General features: G+C 58.6%; 4 protein-coding genes across 4 annotated transcripts; 3 read left to right on the top strand and 1 right to left on the bottom strand.

The window, feature by feature from the left end:
• Positions 1-1987: 1987 nt before the first annotated feature.
• EX895_001294 (uncharacterized protein) lies at positions 1988-5554 on the top strand (the record flags this gene model as incomplete). Its single annotated transcript, XM_029881893.1, has 1 exon — positions 1988-5554. The coding sequence occupies one exon, from the start codon at positions 1988-1990 to the stop codon at positions 5552-5554; it is 3567 nt and encodes a 1188-aa protein (XP_029741981.1).
• Positions 5555-6171: 617 nt separating this feature from the next.
• On the bottom strand, positions 6172-11773 carry EX895_001293 (uncharacterized protein; the record flags this gene model as incomplete). Its single annotated transcript, XM_029881892.1, has 2 exons — positions 6172-11430; positions 11678-11773. 2 exons carry the CDS (start codon positions 11771-11773, stop codon positions 6172-6174), a joined length of 5355 nt encoding a protein of 1784 aa, XP_029741980.1.
• Positions 11774-13395: 1622 nt separating this feature from the next.
• Positions 13396-14873, top strand: EX895_001292 (uncharacterized protein; the record flags this gene model as incomplete). Its single annotated transcript, XM_029881891.1, has 2 exons — positions 13396-14770; positions 14836-14873. The coding sequence occupies 2 exons, from the start codon at positions 13396-13398 to the stop codon at positions 14871-14873; spliced, it is 1413 nt and encodes a 470-aa protein (XP_029741979.1).
• A 2285-nt stretch (positions 14874-17158) lies between these two features.
• Positions 17159-22999, top strand: EX895_001291 (uncharacterized protein; the record flags this gene model as incomplete). The annotated part of the gene is made up of 1 exon (XM_029881890.1): positions 17159-22999. One exon carries the CDS (start codon positions 17159-17161, stop codon positions 22997-22999), a length of 5841 nt encoding a protein of 1946 aa, XP_029741978.1.
• Positions 23000-24233: the final 1234 nt, after the last annotated feature.

The raw sequence follows: 24233 nt of genomic DNA, 5'->3' as shown, positions 1-24233 counted from the left end.
AGCGGACAGAATCTGAGCGGGGTTATTCGTTTTTGGAGGATCGCCAGGCGGGGCGTCAAAAAGAGCGACTCGCGTGAACCATGTTCGAAACATTGGCGGCGGCTCGGTAAGCGAGCCATGCGTGTGCCTGGACCTGTCGAGACTACGATCATCTGTCGGCGTATACAGCTACTGGATCATGCCCAAAGTTACATTCTGTCGGCGACGAAGAGATAAGCCTGAGGAGCCGGAAAGTTGCATGCTTAGCCGGTTGCGTTACAATTGCATTGATTCTTTTCCATCAGGCGCTTCGGTGTTTCCCGCGCTTGCGGGCATCGGAGAGCCAACTTAGTCTCTGGGTGCTCAGCTCATAACAGGCTCCGATTCAGTCGCAATCAGCAGTCAGAGAGTCGCCCTCGTGTCTACTGACCTGGACGCAGTGTGCAGGTGTGTTTCGGATGCGTTGCCGTTCATCGTCGTGGCAGCAGTGGGGCTTTTGCTGGAAGGCGCGGCGCAGTGACTCCAGCGAAGCAATGTTTCATTCGGGTCTCGGATCGATGGTCTGACGTCTTGGCGGACGACGATCAGATGACTGCAAGTTGCACGAGGAGCGGATCGAGTCAAGGTGGCCTCACACCGTCTCTCTGTGCATCCGTCTCTTCCTGCTTTCCCGCTCTCTGCAATAGTTTGTCGGGCGCTCCGAACGGGAGCTTTGCTGCTTCGGCTCGTTTCCCACGCTGTCTCGCCGTATCTGAGAGCACGCTCGGGTATACCGTCACGCACAACACACCACGCAGATCCAAGCGACGCACGTCGAACGCAGGGCCTAAGAACCGACCTAGAGTTCGTTCGCACACAGCGCGGGGCGTAGCTCCAGTGAGGACGTCAATGTGGGTGTCCCTCTGTCTGACGAGGTGGATGCTCTGGAGAAACAACGGCACCACCACTTCGCATGCGGTGCAGCTACACGCATGGGAGAGCAGCAACGAAGCAACAGCATCTAGGCTCCACTCAGAAAACATCTGGCTCGCTGTGAGCAGCCGACACGGCATGCACCCGACTCCGGCCAGCGCCAATCATCCAACTGCCCGTAATGCTCGGATTCGACGCTATGTTGTGCTGTGCTGTGCTGTGCCGTGTCGCAACCAGCAACGGCAATCCTATTTTATTTTACTGTATCATTGATCCAACTATTTATTTTTTAAAGTTTATTGTGTGCTCTCTGGGCGGGAAGAACAGCGCAACAAACAGAGTTCCGCCGTGAAGAATGAGCCTGCGCTGCGTGCTGTCGGCCGCTGGCTGGTCTGCAGACCAACACCGAAAGAGACACACACACATGCCTTTTCGCCTTCTCAGCGTTGTACGGGCGGATTGGCACATGCAACACCAACGAGTCGTGTGTCCGTGTGCCCGTGTGTCATTTGCTTCCCATCTGTCTGTTCGTCTGTCACCTCGACCCTCCTCTCTCTCTCTCTCTCTCTCTCTCTCTCTCACACACACACACACGCACATCACACCTCTCGTGGCCATCTCTCTGTCTGCTTGATACCCCCTCGCTTGTTGGTGACTGTTTGCTCCTGGCAAACTTCGATCGACTTCCGACCATCAATCCTTGGTCTCGACCTCTTGGCACCTCACCTTCTGTTTCGCCATTGCCAGCCGTCCCCCACCATCACTGCTGTTGGCCGCCAGCATTTCCTTTACCTTTCCGTTTCGCTCAGTCTCAAACCTCAACATCACGGCTCCCCTCTCTAAGTTCAGGGGCACTCGCTGGTTCGAACTGCTACCCAAGATCGTCAATTGCCATTCATTATACAGCGCAAGTGGTTGCCGACCGGCTGGTGGATTTCAAAAACGTCGGTAGCTCTCTCTCTCTTTTTCTCTTCTTTCCCTCTCGCCAGGCGCAACGAGGGGAGATCACCGCCTCATCGGCCTTCTCACAGAGCCCAATAGCTCCACCCACTCGACCTGACTCTGCAAAATTTGAGCAGCTTAGCAGTGCACCAGAATGCCTGCACTACTGCAGGAGCAACTGGCCCTTCAAGATCAGCAGGTGGACATAGACGATGCACATGCTCACGACGTTGAAGATGAACTCCCTGAAGCCTATTGCGGAGGCTGTGGCCGTCTCATCGATGAAGAGAGCGTCGAGGAAGGCGTCATCCAGTTTGCGACCAAGCTCTGGCACGTCGAGTGCTTCCGATGTGCAAAGTGCAAGAATAGGGTCAGCACCGACCGCGACGATATTCTCCTCCTCTCCGACGGCCACCCCATCTGCGGTGAGTGCAACTACTCCTGCAACATTTGCCGTCAGCCCATCATGGAGGAAGCAATCATGACGGGCGACGAGTCCTACCACGCCTCGTGCTTCACATGTCGCTCCTGCCACTCCAGGATCGAAGAGCTCGTCTTCGCCAAGACCAGCCAGGGCATATACTGCATGAAGTGTCACAACGACCGAGTCGCACGCAGTCGCAAGCATGCAGAGCATAAACGCGCAAAAGCGCGCCGCGAAAAGCAGCTCCAAGATGCTCAGTCGGCAGAACTCAACCAGCACACCAACCTCACAGCCCCCAAGACCAGTGCATCAACCCCCTCACCCTCGCCTAAATTGGATCAGCCGCCATCACTCCCATCCAAGGAGTCTCCCTCGCCCTCACCCTCTGCCTCCGTTCTCGCTAGTCCAGCACCCAATGGCACCAGCTTGTCGCCATACATGAGCCAAGGTGGCTCAGCCACGGCGGCGGCGGCGGCGGCGGCGGCGGCGCGACCTAGCAGTGCAGGTGGCAAGCGTCCCATGAATGCACCCCCGCCGCCTTCGCGCGAAGGACGAAGTCCTGCTGCGGGAGCGCAGGCCAAGCTCGAAGGTCGCAGCGTCTCGGCCCACAACGCCGCGCTGAGCGATTCGAGAACCTCCGTGTCCTCTATCTCCGCAGACGAACAGTTACACCCTCAGAGCGGAGACTACGAGACCACGGCTCCACTCTCTCCGCGTAAAAAGACATTCGCATCCGGCGTCAGCTCACCCCACGCCTCACCAGCAGCTGCCAAGATCATGCTACCTGCCACCGATGCCCCTACTTCGCCCTCCAGCCCGGCCACTTCGCCGTTGAAAAAGAGTGTCCCGCTCGGCGGCTCGCCACGTGCAGAAGCCGGGAGATCATTGCGACCGTCCACGAGTCGCGAGGGTCTTGGCGTCAATCTGCGCACCTCCAGCATCAAACAGGGAGCAGGCACAAGGAATCCGCTCAATGCCTCTGGCTCCTCCTCGCGTCTCTCCAAGGTGTATTCATTTTACGACCCCGACTTTCTCAATTTGGTTGAATCGTTTGGCGACTTTGGCTCGACTGACGAGTTCCATTCGCAAGCCCCACCTGTGCCAGCGCTACCAGCTTCCGTCGACGCACCTACGCATTCCCATGCAAGCGATCCGAGCGCAAACGAGACCATGGCGACTCCATCAGCGAGCAGCTCTACGTCAGAGCAAGAGCGTGCGACCACGTTGCCGCATCAGAACAGCGCGGATCGCGAAGAGAACCTTGACAGCGAGGAGGAACTCATCGGGGACGACGATCGGCGAAACACAATCACTTCTACAGGCCCTCTCAAAGAAGTCTCGTCCAAGGTTCGCGCCTCGATGCAACAGGCACGTGACGGTCAAGTGAGTATGGACATCTCGTTCGTCGAGACCATTCTGCAAGACCTCGAGCGGACGCGGCAGCGCATGGAGTCGCTGCAACTGCGCTACGACCGCATTCGACGTGCCAGCCAGCAGGCCGCACACGGCTTCACGATGGCCAAGGAGGAATTCGAGCTCGAAGTCAACGCGAGGCATGAAGCTGAACTCGAGATGGCGCGTCTACGCAGGCAGTTGGCCGAGCAGGCGCTCAAGCTCGCCACGGCCAACAGCGAGAGACGACAACAGGAGCAGCTCGAACGACGGTCGCAGGACGTCAAGGCCTCGCTCAAGGGCATGGAACGTGACTTGGCCAAATTGACCGTGGAGCGAGACTTGACCGTGGCCGAAGTAGCCGAACTGGTTGCGCTGCAGGACGGCACAACCGGCTCAAAACCCCAGGCCACCAACAACACCACCTCGTCGACGAATGGCGCTCGCACTTCCACGAGCACCGTGGATGCAGCCATCACGCAGAACCTCACCTCGCGCCTCGAGAGTGTCAAGAGTCGCTACCGCAAAGAGATCGACGAGCTTACCATCGAGCGCGACTCGTTGCTGATCGAGATTGAGGAACTCAAGCAATCCAAGGAGCTCTTTCTCGAAGAGGCGCAGAGCCTCAACGCAAAGAACGAGGAACTCAACACCATGCTGGGCCAGCTCAACCGCAAAATCGAGCTCGCCGCCCAGTCGAGGGACCAACTGCCGCCTTTGCCCACTCTGCCCAAGGATCTCTCGTCGACGTCTACAAAGAGTTCGGGCGGATTCAGCTTCGGATCGCGCCACAAGCACGTGCACAAACACACCGCGCACAATGCCTCCATCTCGTCGCACGACGCGCCGCCCAGTAGTGCAGGCTACGACACTGTTTCGGTCGACACGGCCGTGCAGCAGGTGATCAAGCCTGGTCGAGTCGAGCCAGCGCCAGCTGTGAAGAAGTTCAAGTGGATGAAGCCCAAGCTGTCCGAGACGACGAGAGCGAACGTGCAACCGTCGCAGAACGGGGCGGTGCCACCCGTGCCTCCCAAAAGTGGTGCTGCGGCGCTCAGTGCCAGCGCGGGTGCCGCTGCCATGACACGTGCCACCTCGCACGATGTGGTGGTGCGCGAACACCTGTTTCAGCCGTTCAACGTGCTCAGGCCGACGCGGTGCTTTGCCTGTCAGAAGAACATGTGGGGCCAGTCCGAGATGCGCTGTGCGCTCTGTACGCAGGTCTGCCACTCGCGCTGCCTGCAGAGTCTGCCCGTATCGTGCAACCAGCCGTATACGCGGCCGGACGAGGGGCAGGCCGAAAACACGGGCCCGTCCATGTTCGGCCGCTTACTCACCGAGCAGGCGGCGCATGAGGGACGCGATGTGCCACTCATCGTCGACAAGTGCATCCAGGCAGTCGAGGCGTTTGGCATGGACTACGAGGGCATCTACCGCAAGTCGGGGGGTACCTCGCAGCTCAAGGTGATCACGCAGCTGTTTGAACGCGGCAACGCCTTTGATCTCGAGGATACGGATCGATTCAACGACGTTTCGGCTATCACGAGTGTGTTGAAGAACTACTTTCGCGAGCTGCCCACGCCGCTGCTTACGTTTGAGCTGTACGACGAGCTGATCAAGGTGGTCGAGTCCAAGCAAGACGATGCGGCAACCAAGTTGGGGCTTGTCAAGCAGCTGGTCGACCGGCTTCCGCGGCAGCACTTTTGCACGCTGCAGCATCTGGTCCTGCATCTGTACCGCGTGCAGGAGCGCAGTGTTGATAATCGCATGAATGCGCGCAATCTGGGCGTGGTGTTTGGGCCCACACTCATGCGCTCTGCCGACCCGACGCAAGAGTTTGCGCACATGGGCGGCAAGGCTATGACGGTCGAGTTTTTCATCGACCACGCACCCGAGCTCTTTGTCTAGCTTCGCTGGAATTAGCGCGGCCTTCGCCATGTTGTCATTAACCTGTTCTTATACCATCGACCGCCATGGATACCGTCATATGCGAACGCAATGCTTAGTTGTCGCTCGCTTGATCAGGTGCCAGTCCAGTGCCTCGCTAGGCCTCTTTCCTCTCTTCCTCTGTGTGTCCACGTCTGATCCTACATCAAGCGATCTGTGATCCGCATGCCCAAAGCGCTCGCTCTGCGTCTCATTAGCCTATCACGCAACGATGCCTAGGGGGAGCGTCTAACAGCGATTGATATTTTCGCAGAATGATGTTATGAGTAGGAATCCTTGTGTTTGTAGATTTGACATATGTACCTTTTTGTGGTTGAGGATGAGGGGGAAGGGAAGGGGAAGGGCTCTCGTACATCTCTGAAAAAGAGTCAGAAAGCACAGTGTGGGGTTTTTCTTTTGATGCTGCAATATAGAAGTGATTATGGTGATTTGACAGCGCCACGCGGAGAGACGACCGCGCTGGCGCAAGAACAGAAGGTGGCAGAAGGTAACAGTGGCAAGACAAGAGGCGATTAGAAAGGGCGATAGAAGCAAACTCAGGACGGATGCAACCTCGGGGTTAGGTGCTGTGTAAGCGCTCAACGTTGCCACGCTGGCTTGTTCGACATGCGACTGCGACGCGGCGAGGCAGCACCGCCAGCACCAGGTGCACCAGGACCTGACGCGCCGCCGCCCATCGCTGGACTCGTAGGCGAATACTGCGGCGACGTCGGCGAGTACTGAGGAGAGGCCGGAGAGTATTGCGGTGACGTCGGCGAGAAGGCTGGCGAAGCAGGAGAGTACTGCGGCGAAGTGGGCGAGTAGGCGGGCGATGTGGGGCTGAAACCCTTGGCACCCCCTCGGCCCGCCATGGCAGGCGACGTTGGCGAGTAGACGGGCGAGGTCGGTGTGTACGCAGGACTGGCGGGACTGTAGTTGGGGCTCGTTGGCGAAAATTTGGGCGAGGCCGGCGAGTACTGCGGACTCGTCGCTGCGCCGTAGCGACCTGCTGGACTCGTCGGGCTCATGCGAGGGCTTGTCGGAGAGTAGCCGGCACCTGCTGGACTCGAGGGCGAGTAGTTCGGCGACGCGGGGCTGTAGCTAGGCGAAGTGGGCGAGTACGATGGGCTGGTGGCGCCACCAAAGATGCGAGGCGAAGTGGGACTGTACGCCGGCGAGGTGGCGCCGAGACCGTTGTTGCCCGTCCACGGGCTCATGCCGCCCAGAGCGCCAGCAGGCGAGGTTGCATAGCCAGGCGAAGTCGGTACGTATCCAGGCGAGACAGGCGAGAAGCCGTAGCCGGCCGGGCTCTGTGCGCCCAATGGCGTGCGCATGGGGCTCGTACCGGACAGCAGGTAGTCGTTGTAGACGCCCTCGTCGCCGCCCGTCTGTGCCAGCGGACTGAACATGGCCTGCTCGTGCACGCGGAAGGCATCGTCCGAGGCAGGCGAGCTCGAGTCGTACGGCGTCATGGCTCCAGGCGTCTTGCCGCCCGCTGCATCGAGCGAACGCGTCGCCAGCAGAGTGTCGTACGGCAGCGCGTGGTTGACAATCGTGTCCTTGAGCATCTCGAGATCCAGGTTAAGGTCAAACGCACCCGTCCCCATGGGCGCCATCTGGCCCAGCAGCACGTTCTGTGCCACGCCCTTGCAGTCGTCAACGTCACCCATCGATGCCGCTTCGATCAGCAGCTCTACCGTCTCCTCGAACGTACATCGCATCAGCGCGCCCTGGTTGGTACGGTTGATGCCGTGACGCGTGATAGCCATCAGCGCGCCTTGACTCGTCATGATGTCACACAGCAACGCCAAGTGACGGTAATTGACGTACGAACCGTCGAATTCGATGACGGCACGCGTCTCCCTCAGCAGCGAGTTTCGCGCCGCCTCAATACCAAACACGCGGAACACCTCGACCGGGTTGTTGCAGCTGGTCCGGATCGCGTCGACGCCCTCGACCGCAAGCACCTCTGCCAGGTTGCTGCCGTCCGTTTCGAGCACCCATTCGGACACGGTCCGCCAATCGCCCGTGACGGGGTCGATGCGGCGCGTCTTGTTGTCCTGCTGCACGATATAGACCTTCTTGATTCCCTTGATACCTTTGAGGTCAATCTCGGCGAGCATCTGCGAGGCGAGGTTCTTGAGGAAGATCTCCTCTTCGCCCTGTGCCTCCTTCTCGGGATCATTGTCGACTACGCGGATACGCAGGATGAGGTTCTCGGCGTTGTCTTCGGAATGCATGACGAAAATGTCTTGGCCAAACATGGCGCTGATCTTGGAAGCGACATCGGCCATAGTAAGGTTCTTGTCGAGCATCTGCGCACGGTCCAGCTCCAGACGCAGCAGCCAGGGCGACTGGCGCTCGAGGCTTGCCTCGACCTCCTCGTCGGGAATGGCAAAGAAGGCTTCGACGAAATCCTTGTCCTCTTCGATCACCGTCGCCGACGGGTCCGGGTCGTAGTGCACTTCGACCGCCGACGTGACGGTCTGCAGCGTCGTGTGCGCCAGCGCTGTCTGGATGACCTTGGCCGACTCCTGCGACTGGTTGTACTGCTGGGACAGATAGACCGTCACCGAGGGGGTCTTGATGTTTTCTGCACAGTTGATGATCTCCTTGAGACGCGGCACACCGAGCGTGACGTTCTTACTCGACACACCTGCGTAGTGGAACGTGTTGAGCGTCATCTGCGTCGCCGGCTCTCCGATCGACTGGGCTGCGAGCGTACCGCACATCTCACCCGGGTTGGCGACCGAACGGGCAAACTGGCCCTCGATCTCACCGAGGATCCACTCCCACGCCTCCTTGTTAATGTGGTGCTGCTCAATGACCATCTTGGAGCAGAGGTAGGACCGCAAGTGGATCTTGAATAGCAAAGTGGCGTTCAGCTGCGCCTCGCGAGAGATGGGGTCATCGCCGCGGATCACCACCAAGCGGTCGAGCACGTCGCGCAGACCCACAATCACCTCGGCGGGCGAGAGATCGCTTGGCTTGCGCTGGTCGATATGGAAGATCTGCTGCGCGTTGAGGACCAGACGAGCCACGTTCGTGGGCAAACGCACCTGCACCTGATCCGACTGGAAGATCTCGGTGCGGAGCAGTTGGCGGTCCGACTCGAGCTGGGCGAACTCCTCATCGAGGAGGTCTTGCAGCTCCTGCGACCAGTCGCCCAGACCGGGACGCAGCGTGCCCTTTTTGAAGCCGCCATCATGCAGGTCGACGCGGAACATATGGCGGAAATCGGCATCGTTGAGCTTGAGCGTCAAGAGCGTCTGCGTTTCGACCTGGGCACCGTCGATACCATCTTCACCGTAGGCGAATTGGATGACGTTGTTGGTCGAGTTTCGCACGGTGCCGTCATAGCACACCATCACGTCCTCGAGCGCCTTGACCAGACGACGCTGGATGTAACCGGTCTCGGCGGTCTTGACAGCCGTGTCGATGAGACCTTCTCGACCTGCCATGGCGTGGAAAAAGAACTCCTGCGCCGTGAGACCTCGCAGGTACGAGTTTTCGACGAAGCCACGACTCTCGGGGGTGAAGTCGTCCTTGGTAAAATGAGGCAGACTGCGGTGGCGGAAACCGAACGGGATGCGCTTACCCTCGACGGACTGCTGTCCGACACAAGCCGACATCTGCGAGATGTTGATGAAGGAACCCTTGGAACCCGAAACCACCATCTGCTTGACGTTGTTGAAGTCGGGTAAACTGCCCTCAGCATGGTTGCCGACGTCGTCTCGCGCCTGATTGAGCACACGGTTAACATTGGCTTCGAAGGACTCTCGCAGCGTCATACCAGCTTCGACCTTGAGCCAATCGTGCCTGGCATACTTGATGTAGTCCATGACCGCCGCTTTGGCCGCAGTGATCGTCTGGTTGATGCTGTCCGTGGTGGCCTTGTCGGCGACTGTGTCTCCAATACCGATGGAGAAGCCGTTGTGCAAAAGCCAAAAGTTGACGACGCGCTGCACTCCCGAGAAGAAGCGTTTGCAAATGACGGGACCTTTTTCTCGGAAGATAATGTGGATGAGACCACCCGCCGAGGCACCAACAACCTTCTTGTTGATGACACCATACATGATCTCGCCGTTTTCGATGTAGACACCGTCATCCTTGAGGAAGTTGTTTTTGAGACCCTTGTCCTTGTCCAAAAAGACATTGATACCCTTTGGGATGCACATGGACAGGATCTGCTTACCGGACCAGTACGGCTTGGGCTTGAGGATGCAAGGCATGGGCACCACGCCGTCCCAGTCGGCGACCCACAAGAGCACCTGCTGCACCTGGTGGTAGTCGAGCAAGCAGTCACGCAACGAAAATTTGCGGATACCGCAGAGCGTGTCCTGGACGATGCCCATGACGGGCTTGTTGGCCTGGGGCGAGACGATCTGGCGTGGGACCCAGGCAATCTGCGAGAGCTCGGCACGCGTCTCTTCGCTCTGAGGCACGTGCAAGTTCATCTCGTCACCGTCGAAATCGGCGTTGTAAGGGGGCGTGACACTGAGGTTGAGACGGAAGGTGGAGTAGTCCATGAGCTTGATCCTGTGCGACATCATGGACATCTTGTGCAGCGAGGGCTGGCGATTGAACAAAACGTAATCACCATCCTTGAGGTGACGCTCGACGATCCAGCCGGGCTGCAGAGCCATGTCGCTGCGTCGGTTGTATTTGAGGTCGATACGCTCGCCCGTGTCGCGAATGACGTACTTGGCACCAGGATAGTCGTTGGGACCGTTGCGCACCAGCTCCGAGAGCCAAGCCCTGTTGTAGGGCGTCACACGCTCCGGATAGGTGAGGTTGCGGGCGATTGACTTGGGCACACCGACCTCGTCGAGTTCGAGTAGCGGGTCACCAGTAATGACGGTTCGAGCCGAGAAATTGACACGTTTGCCCATCAAGTTGCCACGCAGACGACCTTCCTTGCCCTTCAAACGCGCACGGATCGATTTGATGGGCCTGCCGCTCGACTGCATGGCCTGTGGCTGACCTGCAATGTCGTTGTCCATGAAGGTGGCGCAGTGGAACTGGAGCAGTTGTTCAAAGTCGGCGAGAATGTGCGCGGGTGTTCCTTCCTGCTCCATCTTTTTGAGCGTAGCGTTGGCACGGATGACGTCGGCCAACTTGTATGTCAAGTCATCTTCACCCCCATCTTGCACTGAGGGTCGTACGGGAGGAGGAGGGACGGGAAGCACGGTCAAGACCATCCAGTCGGGACGTGCATTCTCCTCCGAGAGACCGAGGACGGCAATGTCCTCGCTCGACATCTTTTTGAGGATAGTGTGTGCCTCTGACGCGGGTAAGGGACGCTTCTCGGCCTGGGCGATGGCGTTCTCCTCTCCGTCCTCGTCCTCGCCCTTGCCCTTCTTCCACTGGGTAAAGAGCTTGAGACCCTCACGACGGATGTTGGGCTGGACACGACCGCATCCTCCATGACCGGGCTTGGCCTGTTCTTCGAAACCCATCTCGTCTTCCTCCTTTGGGTCGTCGGCCTCGCAGACCATTTTCTTGGAGCAATACTCCCATACACGCTGGAAGCGGCGCTTCCTGCTGCCGCGTGTCGCTTTTACGATCTGGTCAAAGACGGGATCTGTGACGATATCTGCTTTTAGCTTACCGCAGTGGTAGCAGACGCACTCGAGGATCTTTTTTACCTTGCCGAGGTAGCCGATGTGGAAGACGGGTTTGGCGAGGTCGATGTGGCCAAAGTGACCTGGACACTCCTGGTGACCTTCACCGCAGGTCTGACACTTGTAGTTTCTATCGAGTGTCCCGAGACGCGGGTCTGAGAGACCGCCGATCCTTGGCTTGCCCGCTTCATCCTTGATTTCGGGAACCTCGATTTTGCAGACCGAGATGGCTCGCTGTTGTGCGCGTGGAGGGAGGAGGAAGAAGGTAAAGCGTGAGTACGGAAGCGAGAGCGCCAGTGATGAGGGACGCAGACAAAGAAATGGAGACGGATCCAGATTAGTCAGCATTGTGTGTTGCAGCAAAAGACGGTGGACCTGGACGCATTGCATCATCGCCGCCACTCGTCGCAGGCCCTGAGCACGAAGAGGCGGAAGACGGTGCGGCAGAGGACGGTGGGATGCGAGCGTACGAGATACCTACAATCTCTTCGGGACTCAAGATACCGAACTGCACCTCACGCACGGGGCGGATGGGTGCATTGGAGTGAGCAAAAGATTGACCGGCTTGGGCGCTCATCGTGAAGCAAAAGAAATCGGGAAGACGCGGCGGTAGACGGAACGAGCAAACGTGACTGCCTGTCGACTAGGGTATGAACTTGGCTGTAACGGCGAGGTTATAGAGCCGATGGGGCAGACGAGAATGCCGAGCTGCAATGTCGTTTCTTTTTTTGTTTCGTTGCTGGATGGCCGAGGCTGGAATCTACAAAGGAGCAACGTCGCGAGGACGAGTCGGAGTCAGGCTGCAAACGCAGACGAAGGGTGGATGTCCACGACGAGAAAGGCGAAGGAATCAGATGCTGGGCATGTATGAAGAAAGGTCGAACGACGAAAAAAGGACTGTCTGCTGGCCCGAAAACTGTGAGCGGTGGAAAGCGCAAGTTGCAATCAGGGCTTAGCTTAGACTGATGTCTTTGCAAAGCTGCAGCTGCCAAAATGTGAGAGGAGAGCGGACGGTGCGTTGTCGAATGCAAAGCTAGACGGCCGTCTCTGTTTGTCGAAAGAAAAGGGCGATGCGAAGAGATAAGACGTAATCGAAAGGATGAAAGAAACGAGCGAATGCGGCAATCGATGTGGAACGATCAGATGACGTTCTGGTCGAGGTTGCGGTGATGGTAGAGAGGAAGATGCCGGATGCAAGATGAGGATGAGGATCAGATGAAGAGCCCGAGGTGATGAAGAGGAAAGGGCGGATGGTGGCGAGAGAAGGAGGTGGTGATGGCGACGAAGGCCCAAGTTTGACGGTGAACGAGACGAGAAAGAGAGAGAGAGAGAAGAGCAGCTTGGCAAGAGCCGCGCTCAAAGCGTTGCAATCCTTGAGCTTTGTGTCGTCTGGCTCTGGCTGACTGACTGGCGGAAAGCCGCAACTGGCCAAATGGCGCGTCGATTGGGCTGTTTGACTGAGCGAGAGCTTCGTGAACAGGACTGGCTGACTGCGCGTGCCCTTTTTTGCTCTTCTTCTCCCAATCAAAATTAGGCAACTGAGCAGCTCTGTTTTCTTCTCGCGGTGCTTAATTGTATTCGCTTTCGACAGGTTTTCTATTTGGATTCTCGTTTTTTCAATTTGACGAATACGTGATCGATTCAAAAGCCATTTTTTGATTTGTTAGCCCCGAGTGGCTAACACCCCGAAGCCCAGTCCAAAAGCGAAGACGACGACGACGAAGGCTCAGTCAGTCGTTCGACCCGAACAACGAAAATAATTCAGTAATATATTTGTTCTGCGCTGTGCTGTGCTGTGCAGCAACTCAGCTTGGGGGGTGTTGCGTCAGTGCATAGCTGTTGGCGTGTGTTCGTTGCTGCCCTGGCTGCGCTGGGGCCGCCGCATCGTAACCGCGCCTCGGCCAAGCGAGACCCTACTGTCTCTGTTTCCATTTGCATTTGCATTTCCCCATCCCCGTGCCACCCTTATCCACCACCTCGACCTGGATCTTGACCTCGCACCATCCTACATTGCATGCAACGACAGCATTCATCGCCCATCATACACCTCACCGCATCGTACTGACCGCGTGAGGCTAACTCGTTCGCCACGCTACCTGCTGGCTTCACTGCGAGTGCCACACGACAGTGCTCGTCGCATCGCACGCACTTGCCAGGGCCTCCATCCTCGCCTTTTGACAAGTCTCGTCTCTTGACACCATGTCGGCTCTCTGGTCTGCATGGGGCTCCGACGCCTTCACCGAGCAGGTCGAAAAGGCCACCTCGGAACTGCTCCCCGTCGGATCCGAGGACATTGCGCTCAACCTCGAAATCTGCGATCAGGTGCGAGCCAAGCAAGTCCCTGCCAAGCAGGCCATGCAGGTGCTCAAGCGTCGTGTCAGCCACAAGAACCCCAACGTCGTCCTCCTCGCCCTCGGTCTCACCGACATCTGCATCAAGAATGGCGGCGACCACTTCCTCCAAGAAGTCGCATCGCGCGAGTTTATGGACAACCTCGTCTCGGTGCTCCGCAATCCTGCCGGCGTCAACAACGACGTCAAGGCCAAGGCGCTCGGCCTCATCCAGAACTGGTCCCAGATCGCACAAGCAAAGCCAGCGCACATGAGCTACATCACCGACATCTACAACCAGCTCAAGGCCGACTCCAAGTTCGACTTCCCGCCCCTCGATCCCAACGCCGTCGCTTCCGCCGCCCTCGTCGAAACCTTGACCGCCCCGGAATGGGTCGACGGCGAAGTGTGCATGCGGTGCCGCACCGCCTTCACCACCTTCAACCGCAAACACCACTGCCGCAACTGCGGCAACGTCTTTTGCCAGCAGTGCTCCAGTCACAACTTGGCACTGCCCTGGTTCGGCATCGGACAAGACGTGCGTGTCTGCGACGGCTGCTACGCCCGAAAAGGCCCGCCCAAGAACGCCGCCAAGCTGTCTCGCTCCAAAAGCGCCAGGGACGCATCTCCTTCTTCCTCGAGCAAGCACGTCCCCTCGGGTCGCGGAGCATCGTCCTCGTCGTCTCTCCAGCGCTCCGCGACGTCCGGCGGCAAGTCCAAGCGCAGCGCCCGCCAAAAAGAAGAGGAGGATCTCGCCCTTGCCATCAAGCTCTCTCTGGAATCTTCGGGTCAGGGCGCAGCACAGGGCTCGAGACCAGAGCCATTTGGAACGCCAAGTCAGCCCTCTGCTGCCCCGTCGAGCGCGCAGCGAGCACCCAACGGCCGCGTGCTCGAAGGCACCGACGCAGATGACGATCCGGACTTGGCAGCAGCCATCGCCGCAAGCCTGCGAGACTGGGCTCCTCCACAGCCGAGTGCTCCCGATGGTCTTGGAGATGCTGGTGGTGCTGCAGCAACAACGTCTGGCGTTTCAGCTGCTGGTATGCACGCCACCGACCTGGCGCAGTCAAACTTGCCGCTACCCCCCTCGCTCGACTTGGCACCTCAGGACGTGGACAATATTCTCACCTTTACCCAAAGTATCCGAGCGCAGCACGCACACAACCAGGCAAATGGAATGGTCGGTGCCCCCGTTCCGCCACCCGTGCAAGCCCTATACGAGAAAGCATCGTCGGCAAGACCGCGTATGGCGCGCAACTTGGAGGAAGGTCATCGACGTCACAATGTGCTCGTCTCGATGCACGAAAAGCTATCCGAGGCGGTGCGTCTATACGACCGTCTGCTTGATGCTCAAATGACACGCCCGGCCCAGGCGTACGCCTCCAACGGCTATCCGCAAGCCGGCTATCCTGCTGCAACCCATCCCAGCTACGGCTACGGCTACGAGCAATCTGCACCGCCTTCTTTGTATCCGCAAGCGTCGCAGGCTCATCCTGCGCCGCCCACTGCAGAATACGGCGGAGTCCCTGCTCACCCTCAATGGCACCCGCAGCAGCAGCACCAGCACCAGCACCAGCATCAGCATCAGCATCAGCATCAGCACCCACAACACGACCAGCAGTACGTATATCAACAGCATTCACAGCCGTACGGTCTGCAGCCACCCCCCCAGTCCCAGTACGCGCCACACGAGCAATCACAACCGAATCAGCCATATCAGCAGTATGCTGCACCCAATGCGATGAGCAACTATCCCAACGGCGCCTATGCTGATCCCAACGCAACCGTCTCGCCAGTGGCTGCAGCAGCAGCGCCGACACAGTATGCACCTTACGAGTATGCAGGTGCGCCCATGGAGCACGCCCATCCCTCACACTCGCATTCGGCTCACGCAGCCACGCCATCCGCTGGTGGACCTGTAGGATTGCAAGGCCCAGGTGCGCTTTCGGTGCGCACCGACGGCATCATGAATGGCAGTCCCTCGCGTGTGTCGGCGGCGACGGCAGCGTTGCCGGTGGACAAGGCCGGCGCGGTTGATGATGGGCAGGGCGACGAATCCATTGCTGCATCTCGTCAGTCGGCAGATACTTCCGTGTCGAGTCGAAACGGCTGGAATCAGGTTCCCATTCAGGCGGTAGCACCGCCCTCGCAGCCAGAAAGCTCGGCTGCACACGGTGCTCAGGAGTCGCAGCAGCAGCAGCAGCAACAGGGTAAAGCTCAACAGTATCGCGCTCAGCAGCGACCGCAGCAACAGCACCAACAGCACCAACCTCCAGCCAAAGCTGACACGAGTTACCTGCCGCTGTTCCCTGTTGCGCCTCATCCCGACAACGGTTTTGGCCCCGAGCGGAATGGGTCCGCCGAAGCAGCATCGCCCATTGCTAGTCCTTACACCAACGCACCCTCGTCGGCAGGTATGTGGCAGAGCTCGGCAGGCAAGAGCCCAGCTGCTGTGAATGCGGCGGCTACCGAAACGCCCTTGATCGAGTTTTGAGCGCGCCCCCGCGATGCATGGAATACGAGCGCGGCTATTGTTTATGGCATCTGCCTGTTTGTCTGTCTGTCTGTTTGTCTGTTTGATTGCCTGTACATTTGGCGAAGACGACGCTGATGTCAAATCGCTCGGCTATTCAGGCGTCGTGTTGTGGTTGCCGAATGGTCAGCAATCATCTGGTTGGCTCGGGGCGAAGTGATCCGCGGGCACGAATCTTCGGATGCGGCAAAACCACGCACGCACCAGGCACAAGACTGCAGCTCCTCGGCCCAACTTCAAAAGCCACAGTGAGCGACTCGCAGATCGATCGTCTAGACGTTGGCAATGAACTAGCAGCTTTAATTCAGGGTCCATTCAACACACCACGCTTGGCGTGTTGTTCGCTGCCGCGTAGGCCTGTCGTCGTCGCACGCACAACAAAGGGGGAGAGGTGGAGGTGGTCTTAGCCAAGACGATTTCGAGAAGAGCTCGGCAGTTGTTTGTACCACAAATACACAGTCACACCAAAATGAGGAAAAAAACGGAATTCGCCGTCCCGATCTGGCAGAATAAAAATTCGAGATTTCATGGTGCGCAGCAGCACACGCAGTTGCTGGGGTGTGTTTGACAGGCTCGAGTGGCGTAAGCGGAGTGTGTGTGTGAGATCTGTCGGTGTGTCCACATGGGCGAGTGAGCGAGAGGACGTGCGTCGTCGTCGGTCGGTCGGTCGGTCGGTCAGTTCGGTCAGTTCGGTCGGTGTTTCTTGATCTCTTCTGCAAAGCGCAGTCTGACAAATTTTGGACCCTCATCCGATCTTGAATCTTCACCTTCTCTATCTCTCTCTCTCTCTCTCTCTTCATCTGTCTCCTTCCCTCTCCCATCGCCATCGTCGTCGCGACCACTTGACTTTCTTCTGGCCTCACTGGAAGTCTTCCTCAGCCTCAGCCTCTTATTCTCACCCACCGGCGCCCGTCTTCGCCCCATCATCGTTCGGGTTGTCGGTGACTTAACGCTCTTTTCTTCCTGCATCGTTCGGTCGCCGCTCGTCAAGGTCAAGGCTTGCACATCTCGAATCACCCGGATCTCCGGAACGTAAGCATCGTCTGGACGTGCTGTTGCCTTCTCATTCAAGTGCTCTGGCCTGCGCCATCATCCGACCATGCCGCTCTCGAGGAGCTGTGCCGGGCGTCCGATCTGGGACGGTATCGACTGGGATGTGTGCTTCCAGCAGCAGGTGCTCAACTCGTCCCTGCCTGTGGCACTCGTACTGCTCTCCTTTCTGGTCCTAGTCCTCCATCAGCTGCGTAGACGCCGTGCGCTCACCGCCTCTGCAGAACATGTCGCAACTCTCGACCCAGCAGCCTCTTCCTTCTCCGCCGTTCTGCACGCCCAGTCTGCGCAGCAGCCATCTGCCCACCTCCATGCCACCCCTCTTCGCTCCACTTTTCGCAGCATCCTTGCTCTACCCCGTCGCTTGTTGAGTGCCATCTTGCCCTGGAACTCATCTCGCATCATCCGCAGCAACAGCGTCTCGTCTGCCTACTCGTCTACGCTCCCCTTCGGATCCTCCAACGGTGCTTCCAAAGCTCGTTCCGCCGCCGCCGCCTCCCAGGCCGCGCTCGAAGTCTTTCACACCGAAAACGCCGTCATCCTCAACGAGGTCCACCTCACTCCGCCCACCGCTCGCGATCCTAAGGCCATACAACAGCTTCGTCGTCTCGAGGTGCTGCGTCGCGTCATCGATGTCTTGGGCTCTGTCCTGCTCGCCGCTCTCCATGCTGGCGACTGGGCTACTGGTTGGCATTCTAGAAGCTACCAGATCTACTGGGTCATTCTGTGGCTTTACCTCGCCTCGCTCTCCGCCTACTCGCTCGCCTCCACGCATTCCTTCTTCTCCCACAAGGCCGCGCTTATGTCTGTATACGTAGCCGTTACCCTCTTCAACCTGCGTACAGCGCTCCTCAACAATCATGCCCACCCCAAGCTTCACACTCGCGGCGCCGTCGTGCTCACCGCTATCGAGCTGTCCATCGGCTGCATCGTTCTGGCGCCCACGCTTCTCTTCCCAATGCAGACCGTCCTGCCTCGCGATTTGCGAGCCATCTACACCACCATGTCCCCAGAGACGCAGCACGGAGTGCCAGGTACCGCTTTTCCTTCGCCGCGCCTCGTCAGCGCCGACCTGCCCTCGCAGCCACGCCCCGGCACTTCCCACATCGAAGCACCCGTTGCCGATCTCATTCCTGCTCCCGAAGAGACCGCCTCGCTTCTGTCCCGGGCCACCTTTGGCTACGTTACCCCCGCCATTGTTAAGCACTATAGGACCCAGTTCACGCTCGCTGCCATTCCGGATCTGCCAGTGGCCGACAAGGCTGCGGCCGTGGTCGCGTGTTTCCGTGCCTACACCTCCGCTCGGTCCGACGACCATCGACGTTCGTCCCCTTCTTCGCGCACCTCGCCCAAGAATGGCCTGCACTCCGGTCTTGCTCCTTCCACCCGGCCGCTTTGGCAACGTCTCTTTGGCCACTTCAAGTGGTTCCTTGCTCTGCAATTCTTCTGGGCAGCCCTCGAGGCCGGTCTCGATCTCCTTCCGCCCTTTTTCCTCCAAAAGATCCTCGCCTTTATTGCGGCTAGGGACGAGCAGCGCCGCAACGGCAACTTCGAGGATGCACAGCCTCTTCACCTCGGCATCCTCTACGCCTTCGGCATGTTTGTCGGTCAGGTCTTTGCCTCCATCTCGGCCTCGCGTGCCCTCTTCCTTGGCAGGCGCATCTGCATCCGTCTGCGTGCCATCCTGATCACAGAGATCGTCACCAAGACGCTTCGACGCAAGGATATTGGTAGCACAGGCGACAACGACGAGCCCGTCAAGGATGCAGACGACCAATCGGACGCGGACGACTCGACTACCCCAGCAAAAAATGCAAACACCAAGGACACTGACGCTGCAAAGCCAGATGCGAGCCCCAAGCGCGCTTCCGACGGCCAGGTCGTTAACCTCATCTCGGTCGACGTCTTCAAAGTATCGGAGCTCTGCGCCTACCTGCACTTCCTCGCACCGCGTGCACCCTTGGTCATCGGTCTCTGCCTCATCTACCTCATCGTCCTCCTTGGCTGGTCCGCCGTCATCGGCTTCCTCGTCCTGCTAGCTTCGCTGCCCATCCAGACGCTCGTCTCGCGCTGGTTCGTCAAGCTGCAGAAGCGCCTGCTCGAGACCACCGACAGGCGTCTCAACTTGGCCACCGAGGTGCTAGGTTGCATCAAGACGGTCAAGTTCTTTGCCTGGGAGCGCTCCTTCAATGCGCGCATGGACGAGGCTCGTCAGCGCGAGCTTCAAGTCCTCGCCACCCGCTACCTCGCCTGGCTCTGCAACACGTTCACCTACATGGGCACGCCCATGCTCGTCACTTGTGCTACGTTTGGCGCTCATACCAAGATTTTCCACCAGCCTCTCACTGCCGAAAAGGCGTTCACCGCTCTGGCGCTGTTCAACACGCTGCGCAACCCGCTCGACGCGCTTCCAGACATGATTGTGCAGATTCTCAACTCGCTCGTATCGGTGCGACGTATCGATAGCTATCTGCGCGAGGAGGAGACCCGAAAGTACCAGCAGCTGCTGCGCGACGAAGAATCTAGCGATTGGGGTGACGCCGACGGCAGCAGCACCGAAGACGCCACTGCCGCTGCCGATGACGGAGGCCCACGTACAGGCTCTGTGCCGCCGCGTTCGAGCCGCTTGATCGGATTCGAGGATGCTAGCTTCACCTATGTTGACGATGACGCCGAAGTGGACGAAGGCGCTTTCTGCCTTCGCGACGTCAACCTGCGCTTCCCCGTCGGCAAGCTGAGCATCGTCGCCGGTCCCGTCGGTTCCGGAAAGACCACTCTCCTCTTGTCGCTGCTCGGCGAGACTCGCCAGCTCAGTGGACGCACGTTCATGCCTTGCCCTGTCGCCCGCGCCACTGCACCGATCGACCCAGCCACTGGATTGAGTGAGTCGGTCGCCTACTGCAGTCAGAGCCCGTGGTTGCTCGGCACGACCCTTAAGGAAAACGTGCTGTTTGGCTCTCCCTACGACGAGCGTCGCTACCGTGCCGTCGTCAAGGCGTGCGCTTTAGAGCCTGATCTCAAAATCCTCGAGTACGGCGACGAGACCGAGGTGGGTGAAAAGGGCACCTCGTTGTCCGGTGGCCAAAAGGCCCGAATCGCGCTGGCACGAGCGCTCTATTCGTCGGCCAAGCATGTCCTCATCGATGATGCACTCTCGGCCGTCGACAGCCACACGGCCAAGCACCTCTACCGCCATGCACTCAAGGGCGCGCTCGCCAGGAACCGAACCATCATCCTCGTCACGCATGCCATCAGCCTATGCCTCCCGGGTGCCGCCTTCGCTGTGGCCATGGACAATGGCAGCGTCGTCGTGGCAGGCACGCCGGACGTCGTCAACGCCTCCGGCGTGTTTTCGGAAGAGGGTGAGGCTCTCCAGTCCAGTCTCAAGGCTGGACGAACAGGCGAGCAGGACAGTGAAGAAATGACAATCGAGGAATTGGCCGCCGGTGGTAGCGACGAAGCCGAGCGCGAGGAAATGGCCAAAAAGCTCGAAAAGAAAAAGGCTCATACCAACGAGGAGACCTACAGCTCCGGTGCCGTTGGAACAAAGAACTACGGCCTCTACTTGGGCTCGGTCGCCAGCAAGGCACGATATGCAGTGCTGCTCTGGGGCTCACTTCTGATCTTTTTCTTCGCCGTGCGCCTGCTCGATATCGGCTCGGGCGCCTGGCTGATGCGATGGGCAAAGTCGCACGACTACCGTGAAGAGGCAGCAGACATTCGCGTTGCTGCTTCTGCGGTTTCGTACCAGCGTACACCTCGCTTCACCTATGAGCAGGTGCAGTCCTTTATGACGACTCCTCTCATCGACTCGATCTGGACCCACCGTCCGTCTTTGCTCGGTGGGCTGCGCTTGGAGGACATTCTGCACCGCTTGCCGGATCCATTTGCCGCGACCCACCGTGCTCAGGATGTCATGCAGAATGGATCCGCGCACGCGCTGTCGAGCCATAACTATTACTCTGCCGCCGACGCTTTCAACGGACAGCAGGTGCTCTCGTTGGCGTCAAACGCTCCACTCGGCCAGGATGGACGCGGCAGTAGCAGCAGTGCAGATCTGGACACGTACTATTTGAGCATCTACCTGGCGATCTCGCTTGGATTCATGACGATGGCGGTGTTACGCGACGGCTACGAATTCTTCATCTCGCTCCGCGCTTCGCGCCGCATCTATCGACGACTGACGGACGCCATCCTGAACGCCAAGCCGCAATTCTTTGATCGAACACCCGTGGGCCGCATCATGAACCGACTCTCGAAGGACGTTGAGACGGTGGATCAGGAGATGGCCGTGTGTATGCTCTTCCTGCTCGAGTGCACGCTCACCGCAACTGCCATCTTGACGCTGATCTGTTGGGCCACTCCGATCTTCCTCCTGGTTGCGCTGATCGTGATCTGCGTCTACACGGTGATCGGTGCCCTGTACCTGGTTAGCTCGCGCGATCTCAAGCGCATCGAGTCGGTGGAACGCTCGCCGATCTACACGGTGGTGGGTGAGGTGCTCAATGGTTGCGTCGTCATTCGCGCGTATGGCGATGCTGGACGCTTCACGCGACACTGCCTGCGCCTGGTGGACAAGGCGAACCGCGCGTTCTTTTTCCTGTGGTACGAGAACCGGTGGCTGTCGGTACGTGTCGACATTGCCGGAGCGTCGGTGGCGTTCCTGTCTGCCGTGTTCCTGCTGCTGCGAACCGACATCCAGGCGAGTCTGGCCGGGTTTGTGCTGGCGTATGCCATCACGTTTGTCGAATCGGTGCTGTGGATCGTGCGCATGTACACGCAGACCGAGATCAACATGAACAGCGTCGAGCGCATCAGCGAGTATCTTGACCTCGAGCCGGAGCGCCAGTCGGGAGACGAGCCTCCCGCATACTGGCCGAGCAGCGAGGGCAAGATCGTGATCAAGAACCTGGCAGTGCGATACACGCCCGAGTTCCCCCGGGTGCTGGACGGCATCAACCTCGAGTTTGCACCACGGGAGAAGGTCGGAATCGTGGGACGCACGGGATCGGGCAAGTCGACGCTTGCCCTGTGCTTCTTCCGCTTCCTCGAGGCGGAGCAAGGGTCGATTGAGATTGACGGCATCGACATCGCCTCAATCCCCATCCGCACGCTGCGAGAGAGGCTGACAGTGATCCCGCAGGATGCGCAGCTGTTCAGCGGTACGGTGCGATCCAACTTGGACCCTTTCAACGTGTACGAAGACGGAGAGCTGTGGATGGCGCTCGAGCGGTGTCGTTTGGCGTCGTTTGCGACGCCAGCCGCGTCGCGCGCCGTTAGTCGTGCCCCGAGCCGTCCTAGCTCGCCCGAGCCCGAGGGACGGGATGTGAGTCAGCTGGACGAAGAAGTGGTCGCGGACGCCGAAATGTACGGGCGCACGAACATCATCACGTCGCTGGACGCGCCGGTGGAGCAAGGAGGACGCAACTTTTCGGCGGGGCAGAAGCAGCTTCTGGCGCTGGCACGTGGACTACTCAAGCTGCGCGACAGTCGCATCCTGGTTCTGGACGAAAGCACAGCCAACCTGGACTCGGCCTCGGACGCGCAGATCCAAAAGACGATCCGACAAGAGATGGCGCCGCAAGCGACCATCATCACGATTGCGCACAGGATCAAAACGATTGCAGACTACGACAAGATTGTGGTGCTGGGCAAAGGCAAGGTGGTCGAGTGCGGAACGCCGTTGTCGCTGATGGAGGACGAGAGGAGCGTGTTCCACTCGATGTGCGAGCAGAGCGGTGAAATGGGAGAATTGCTTCGCATCGCCAGGGAGGCCGACGCGCAACGGACGTCGTCGTCATCGCAACAGCAGCAGCAGCAGCAGGCGTCGATGTCGAGCAGCGCTACAGGCGCCAGCAATAGCTCTTCGACAGCGGCCTCGTCCAAATGAAGACATTAATCTTTCTCCTGCACCAGCACATTGTTAATTCTTGGTCCGGACCTTCCTCTGGTCTTTTAACCTCTTTATGGTATCAGTGTTGTTCCCCTCTGGCTTAATATCAATGGTTGTGACTAGATCAGATACACTACGCTTGGTTGATTTATGTGCGACAGCCAGCTCGCGAGAGAAGACTCTCAGGGTCGCAGGAAACGATGCAAGGGCGTGGTGGAAAAGACGGCTAGAATCGATTCCTGCGGTACAAAAAGGAGAATGGGCGCCGAAAATCTGCAAGGGTCTCTGCTGTATTCGATCGGCCGTGACTGTTTCCCGGCTTGGCTTTGTCTATGCACCTCTGTCTCTCACACGGACACTCTCTCCCTCATTTTCTTTCGGTCGATCCGCGAAACAACAACAGGAGCAGCAGCAGCGAGGGGGGAAGAGGTAGCCTAAGTAAGAAAGTGAACGTGTCGACCGCGCCGCTCTCTGCAGCGTGACAATGAATTTAGAGTTGGCGGTCCGACAGTCGCAGAAAGCATCGAAAAGAACAAGGTCGCAGGGCTGGATGCTCGATATCCGTGCTGTTTCTGTTTGCTGTTCAATGTGAACCGGGCACAGCACTTGCTCATCTTGGGCGTGCTGGGCCTCCTCGGATCGCTCGATTCCGGATTCACCCCCCTTCTGACCGAGATGAACGTGCGCGGCCTCTTTTGGCGTCTCGCAGCCTTGGTATGAAGCTTAGCAAGAACTCTCCCACCCAACGTTTGCGATGGACAGCAGCCAAGAGGAAGGCAAACTAGGACAAGAGACTAAGACGAACGAGCCGCACGGTCTCTGCAGCTCAGACATGCACGATTTTCAGGCACCGGCTTCCTCGCTCGCCAATCTATCGTTTCGTATGCATCGTTCTCTGCCGACAAGAAGCGAGAGCGACAGAAGCCGCCACGCAAGGCAGCTGGACGAAAGGAAAGGAAAAGCCGTGGCGAAGCGAGCGCGCTCTGCTGCAGTCGAAAATCTGTTTGAAACGCCCGCCCGCCCGTGTTTTTTCTCCTTTTATTTTTTTTCTTTTATTTTTCTTTTCTTTCTTTCATTGGGTTAGTGGCCGTTGGTGTTGTTTGAGAAGTACGCTCTCGCCCCCACGCCGTGGCATCGGAATCATCACTCAAAGGCGGCACATGAACAGTTTATATTACACTGACCAGAAACAAAATCCTGCAAAAGAATGCAAATTACCATCTCCGCTCTG

The sequence above is a fragment of the Sporisorium graminicola genome, chromosome SGRAM_10 (genome assembly GCF_005498985.1).
Source record: "Sporisorium graminicola strain CBS 10092 chromosome SGRAM_10, whole genome shotgun sequence".
NCBI lineage: Eukaryota > Fungi > Basidiomycota > Ustilaginomycetes > Ustilaginales > Ustilaginaceae > Sporisorium > Sporisorium graminicola.
Note: the sequence above shows the minus strand (reverse complement) of the source record. Positions and strands in the feature narration are given on the sequence as shown.